Genomic DNA, 7,500 nt, shown 5'->3' with positions numbered 1-7,500 from the left:
CGCCCTAACCCCCCTCCCCCCTCCTCCCTCTCCCTTCTACCTCGTACCGTCCAATCAACGCTACTCTAATCAGCATCATCATTGCTAGATTGTTCTTAAAGACCGGCCATCTGATGACGTCAAACGAATTTGGCCTTCGGTTTACTCTAATTTCGCCTTAAACGGTTGCAACTGCCGAGAGGTGGACAACGGGGAGGGATGCGTACACTACGACAGTTGTCGAATTCACGATTGAACGATTTAGAGTAGCTTGGTGTTGTGGTGACCAAAACGTTTTATGCTGAGAAAGAAAGGAAGAGAGAGAGAGAGAGAGAGAGAGAGAGAGAGAGAGAGAGAGAGAGAGAGAGAGAGAGAGAGAGAGAGAGAGAGAGAGAGAGAGATAATCGATCTTTTTTTGAAGGACGAGTTTACTGGCCAAAAGTAACTAAAATGTCTATTTTCAGCTCCTCAGAGTAGTGTGACCGTGTTGTCAATATATTAGAGGTCTGATCCGCCCAAAATTAAATAAAATATGGTGCGCGAAATTCAGATATTTGATCAGCCGATTGTGAAAATCGAGAATTCAGAGGTTTTGATCTGCCGATTGTAAAAATCGGGACTTCAGAGTTTTGATCCGCCGATTGTGAAAATCGGGACTTCAGAGTTTTGATCCACCGATTGTGAACATCGGGACTTCAGAGTTTTGATCCACCGATTGTGAACATCGGGACTTCAGAGTTTTGATCCACCGATTGTGAACATCGGGACTTCAGAGTTTTGATCCGCCGATTGTGAAAATCGGGACTTCAGAGTTTTGATCCGCCGATTGTGAACATCGGGACTTCAGAGTTTTGATCCACCGATTGTGAACATAGGGACTTCAGAGTTTTGATCCACCGATTGTGAACATCGGGACTTCAGAGTTTTGATCCGCCGATTGTGAACATCGGGACTTCAGAGTTTTGATCCACCGATTGTGAACATCGGGACTTCAGAGTTTTGATCCACCAATTGTGAACATCGGGACTTCAGAGTTTTGATCCACCGATTGTGAACATCGGGACTTCAGAGTTTTGATCCACCGATTGTGAAATCGGGACTTCAGAGTTTTGATCCGCCGATTGTGAAAATCGGGACTTCAGAGTTTTGATCCGCCGACGATGAACATCGGGACTTCAGAGTTATGATCCACCGATTGTGAACATCGGGACTTCAGAGTTTTGATCCACCGATTGTGAACATCGGGACTTCAGAGTTTTGATCCACCGATTGTGAACATCGGGACTTCAGAGTTTTGATCCACCGATTGTGAACATCGGGACCAGAGTTTTGATCCGCCGATTGTGAACATTGGGACTTCAGAGTTTTATCCACCGATTGTGAACATCGGGACTTCAGAGTTTTGATCCGCCGATTGTGAACATCGGGACTTCAGAGTTTTGATCCGCCGATTGTGAACATCGGGACTTCAGAGTTTTGATCCACCGATTGTGAAAATCGGGACTTCAGAGGTTTGATCCGCCGATTGTGAAAAACCGGGACTTCAGAGGTTTTGATCTGCCGATTGTAAAAATCGGGACTTCAGAGTTTTGATCCGCCGATTGTGAAAATCGGGACTTCAGAGTTTTGATCCACCGATTGTGAACATCGGGACTTCAGAGTTTTGATCCACCGATTGTGAACATCGGGACTTCAGAGTTTTGATCCACCGATTGTGAACATCGGGACTTCAGAGTTTTGATCCACCGATTGTGAACATCGGGACTTCAGAGTTTTGATCCACCGATTGTGAACATCGGGACTTCAGAGTTTTGATCCGCCGATTGTGAACATCGGGACTTCAGAGTTTTGATCCGCCGATTGTGAATATCGGGATCAGAGTTTTGATCCACCGATTGTGAACATCGGGACTTCAGAGTTTTGATCCACCGATTGTGAACATAGGGACTTCAGAGTTTTGATCCACCGATTGTGAACATCGGGACTTCAGAGTTTTGATCCACCGATTGTGAACATCGGGACTTCAGAGTTTTGATCCACCGATTGTGAACATAGGGACTTCAGAGTTTTGATCCGCCGACCATTGATATGATTACGTGCAAGAATGATTTTTAAAAGTAAGACTGGATGTCAGCGGGTTTGTATAAATGTCATGTCTTATATAAGGAGATAATTTTTATGGAATTTCATATATTCCGTGTCAAATTATGGAAACATTTTTTTTAAATTGATGATCTGTCAGCAAACATAAAACAAAATAAATTGGAATAGCGTCTAAAATATCTAAGAATTTCAGATAACATTTTTTTATGTCAATCGCTCAATTTTGTTGTTGTTTTATTATTTTTTTTTTTTTTGCTTTTTTTTGGGAGGGGTGTGTATCATTATTTCATCCAGTATAACCAAAGTGCTCATATTTTCAGGACTGATAACCGAACACATTCGTGGTTTTGAATTAACTGTGCTGCAATGAACAATATTGTGTGTTGGTTTGATTATAATTCCATTGCAACAATGAGGCAATCGTAATTTGGGTTATAAAAACCTGCAAAAAAGAGAAAATAAAATTGAACTGTTATGTAGCGCAATATCCACTATATGTGCTCAAAGCGCTTTACAAGGGGTCCCTGGTCAACAGCAACATTTAACATGTAGGACGGGACATAACGCCTGTTAGGCGATATTACAATTTTTCGGACAAAGACAACGCTGTTAACGGCCAGGTACTCATTTTACACCTGAGTACGGTGAGAGAATGTAAGTAAATAGGGTTTTTTTTTCCAAGGACTCAACTATGCGCCGAGCGCGAGGCTCGAACCCAGGACCTTCCGATCCGAAAGCGAGTGTCATACCACTAGACCACATAGCCGCACAAGAGAAACTGATTATCATTTTACAAAATAGTTCGTTGATTAAAGTTGATGTTGGTATTTTCTTGTGATGACAATATTCTCCATAGGTGTATAAAAATAAATCTATGGTATTCTCATATAAATATCTATAAATTAGATTCCACAGTTAGAGGTATATTACCCCTCTTTCCATCCCATCTCTGAGGTCATCTGTAATGGATTACATCCCGGCAGTATTAATGAATATTTAAATCCGATGGTTATGGTCACCTCTCTCCCATTGACGTCACTAATAAACGATTATAGCGCCGTATTCTAGTTCAGCAGTTCATTTGCACTGTGGACCTGATGAGCAGTTCTTTGCTTTACTTTTCATTTTATTTTCTAGTTATTTTAAAAATATTTTTGCTGGGTTGGAGGGTGGGGAAGAGATAGAGATAACGATAATCTAGAACTGGTAGTGATGGTAGTTGTAGAGGTGGTAGTAGTAGTACTGGTAGCTGTGTTTGTGATTGTAGTAGTAGTAGTAGTAGTAGTAGTAGTAGTAGTAGTAGTAGTAGTAGTAGTAGTAGTAGTAGTAGTCGTCGTCGTAGTAGTAGCAGCAGTAGTAGTCGTAGTTGTAGTGGTAGTAGTAGTAGCATCAGTAGCAGCAGCAGCAGCAGCAGTAGTAATAGTAGTAGTAGTAGTAGTAGTAGTAGTAGTAGTAGTAGTAGTAGTAGTAGTAGTAGTAGTAGTAGTAGTAGTAGTAGTAGTAGTAGTAGTAGTAGTAGTAGTAGTGGTAGTAGTAGCAGCAGCAGCATTAGCAGCATCAGCAGTAGCAGTAGTAGTAGTAGTAGTAGTAGTAGTAGTAGTAGTAGTAGTAGTAGTAGTAGTAGAAGTGGCAGTAGTAGCAGTGGTGTTAGTGTTGCTCAGCGATACGGTCTTTGCTTCGTTCCCGAAAGCTACCGAGTTCGACCAACCGCCGTGCTGCGCTGTGTGGCCTTGAGCAAATCACCCCTAGCTCAATTTGCGGCGCTGCACAGCGGCTGATGCCTGGGATATTCCAGTCTTTGGAAAGAAAAAAGGGAATTTTATTTTATTTATTATTTATTTTTATTTTAGTAGCTGTAGTAGGAGTAGTGATGGTAATTGTGACCCATCGTCTCAAAACGGTATTATGTCGGAACGAACCAGATGCTTAAAAGCCGAATTAAATGTTAAATTGGTAAAAAATATAAATTGATGTCATTAGCACCCTAAAATATGGTATCCATTCTCCCCAATAAAACATACAAACTCAACACAAATCTGATATAATATCTGGTTATAAATTCAATTTTCAACATCTTAACCAACCCGACTTAATACCGTTTTGAGGCGAAGGGTCACAATTCTGGTGGATTTAGCAATGATAGTGGTGGTGTTTGTAGCAGTGGTAGTGCAAGTGGTGGTTGTATAAGTAATAAGATCTGAGAAAAAAAAACTGTGTCTGATAAATCAGAAAGAAAACGTGCAAGAAATGAAGAATCCTGGTTTTAGAATCCCATTCTTCACAAGGGTGCGTTTTGCGTGTGAAACAAGTGCTCTACCAACTGAGCTATCGTTCATTTTATCTGTTTTTGTAAAACATTCCTGATGGCTCGTTTTTCTGTCTGGTGATTCACCCACACATCACTGCACTATTTCTGTCTCTGGCGTCGGTGTGTTTCCCGGTTAAGGTGCCTTGAGTTCCTGGATAACGATGGCAGATATAAAAATAAACTCCTTGAAACCTCACGAGCTGTGAGAATGTTGAGTCCTGTTGAACTTTTAACTTTGAACTTTGTAATAAAATTGAAACTTACATTCAATAGGATTCAGTAGTCTGATGTCACGCCACCCGGCAACGGCGGCCATTTAGGTTCTAAACAAAGAAAATCATTACTTTTTATTCTTCATGCTGGCTAGAACTTTTCATTCCCTTTTCATTTGCCTTGTGATCAGAATGTGTAAAATTCAAAACATGATCAAATTTATGGGGTTTTTCTCCTCTGGAAACGCTGTTATGCTCGCCGGAGAAATATTTCATACGGGCGTCCGCCATTGTTCCGATAGTTTAGAGCCAGTGTTACTAAGTTACCATGCGTCATAAGGAAGGAAGTGACGTTACGACTGTTGAAGAGTATTTCACATTGCTATTTATTTCTTCGAACTTCGAGCAGAGCGACATTTACATTTCACACGCACAAGACATGTATCATGCGATGGGGAAAGGAAGGAAATGTATTCAAGGTGACCATTCATCATACGGTCATGACATGTTCGGGGGCGAATTGAGACGATAATCCGAATAGATAATAATACCAATATAACCGGATTAACAGAAATTCTAAATTTATGAGTTGAAGGTTTGCTTGAACTACTCGTATTATATTATTATCCCAATATAATCTGCGGCTATGTCGTCTTTTGGTTCACTTGCCCTCACTCGGACATATAGATTGAATGAAGTTGACGTCACTCATGACTTTGTTATTGTTTTTTGCCATCCGCGTTTATGAGTAATTCTCACTGAACTGTATTAACCTGACTATAAACGTTCATGGATACACACAGTTCAGTGAGCATTACTCATAAACGCGGATGGCAAAAAACAATAATAAAGACCTGAGTGACGTCATCTTTGAACTATCTATAGATAGTATGCACTTGGCTAAGAAGCTCATAACATTGCCGTAGGGAAGTATAGATAGAATGCGCTTGGCCAAGGAGTTCACAACATTGCCAAGCGCATTCTATCTATATTACATTTCCATGTGCTCGAGGTCATTGGTCACATTGCAAAATGTGCTCAAAGTGACCCACATAGTAAAAAGTATTCACAGCTTTTGCTGAAATATCTGAAATCACGATTGGTCATTTTGTTCAGCTTGACACATGTGTATGTTTACAACTTTCATAAACAAAGCAGCGTGTTTACATTTCTGAAGAAATATCCAATTGTTGGACAGCAACAAATCATGTGATTGATGACTTGGCTGGATGAAAACATGAATATAGATAGAATGAAGATGACGTCACTCGGGTCTTTGTTATTGTTTTTTGCCATCTGCTTTTATGAGTAATTCACACCAAACTATATTAACCTGACTATAAACTTTCAAGGTTACAGAATAGTTTGTGTGTTGGTCCGTTATACTTCTGGATGGCAATGTTGTGAGCTTCTTAGCCAAGCGCATACTATCTATAGATCGCTCCCATTACCTCTGAAAACTATTTTTACATATCAATGGACCAAACCTCTGAAGTCCCAATGTTCACGATCGGCGGATCAAAACTCTGAAGTCTACATACGAGCTTTGCGCACCATGTTTTATTTAGTTTTCTGATCCGCCCATAATAAAAAAAAATGGTGCACAAAGATCGTATGTAGACTTCAGAGTTTTGATCCGCCGATCGCGAGAAATCGAGACTTCAGAGGTTTGGTCCGCCGACCTCGATAAAAGTTTTTTCTAAAAATCAGTGCTCATTTTGGACACACCCAGGGGACACAATCAGTGACAAAACACTCCCTCCAATAGAGAAGGAAAGAACGAGTAAACGAAAAAGCCAACTTTCATACATGCCTTTTACCCGAAACAATCAGCCCAACAGATCTTTAGCATTACTCAAACAAAAAAAAGATTAACAAAAATATTTAAAAATTTATAGTGTCGTTGGCAAGTTGTGATTTTGAAGCTAGCAATGAGTCGGAGAGAATGGGTAAATAACATAGACACAGTTGCCACACGCCGGGCAGCCGGATCAATCAGCCCCAAATTTTGTGAGTATTGATCACAGTATTATTTTGACACAGTGATGAGAGAAATGCCGTGTGACTCCTCACGATGGCTTCGCTCCACCTGACGACGCCATGCATATTCTAAATCGATTGTGTTAAAACTGTGAGTAACGTTCAGGTTTTCAGGAATAGGAGTTTCTATTTACGAAACCCACCGAAACCCATAATCTCAGGTTCACTCCCCTCTGGTCTACACTTCCCTTTGTCACAGGTTCACTCCCCACTGTTACCTACTTCCCATAATTGACTTTGTCGGATATTGTCGGGTTTCGTCGTTGTTTCGTCGGGTTTCGACGGGTTTCGTAAAAAAAGTAATTGCTTTTTTTACAAAACCCGCCGAAATCCAGTCCCCGGTTCACTTCCCAATGGTGTACACTTTTCCTGAGTCCAAAGTTCACTCCCAACCGCTGCCTACTTCCCATATCCTTGTTGGGTTTCTTCGGATTTCGTTGGATTTCGGCGGGTTTCGTAAAAAAAAGAAAAAAAAAAGAAAAGAAACACCCCTCAGGAATGTCACTGTTTCAAGTGACAGGGTAGGGGCATGATGTACTAACAAAGTGTGAGCAGCTACAAACAACAAACAGACTCACCAACGTGTTGACGTTCAGGAGCTGTACGGGCGAGGAATTTTCCTCGATATCAGACAGTCTCCGGACGCGGAATTTGCGTGCGAAATACATCCTCCGTTTTTGCATTTTCAATGAAGATGTTGATGTATTATAACAATATATCCAAAAGAGAACAGCGAACAGTTGGGGAAAAATATAAAATCCACGACGTAAGAAATATAAACTTCCAAATGTTTCACAGAAAAGCAGAAAAATATATTTTCTTTTTTTTTTTTTTTGCCTATATCAGAAGATATTGCAT

The 7,500-nt window shown here is 40.6% G+C and overlaps 1 protein-coding gene across 1 annotated transcript in view; it reads right to left on the bottom strand.

The window, feature by feature from the left end:
- Window positions 1–7,500, bottom strand: part of LOC144979820 (uncharacterized) — a 227,183-nt gene that overhangs the window by 217,039 nt on the left and 2,644 nt on the right. The window contains exon 2 of the mRNA XM_078926960.1: window positions 7,221–7,500. This exon is cut by the window's right edge and continues 366 nt beyond it. Within this exon, the coding sequence (XP_078783086.1) occupies window positions 7,221–7,325 (105 nt within the window). The 5' untranslated portion in view covers window positions 7,326–7,500. The remainder of the gene's footprint in view (window positions 1–7,220) is intronic.

This window comes from Berghia stephanieae, chromosome 9 (assembly GCF_034508935.2).
Source record: "Berghia stephanieae isolate SIO BIC M18660-M18661 chromosome 9, UCSD_Bste_1.3, whole genome shotgun sequence".
NCBI classification, from domain to species: domain Eukaryota; kingdom Metazoa; phylum Mollusca; class Gastropoda; order Nudibranchia; family Aeolidiidae; genus Berghia; species Berghia stephanieae.
This window is presented reverse-complemented; position numbering and strand designations above follow the sequence as displayed.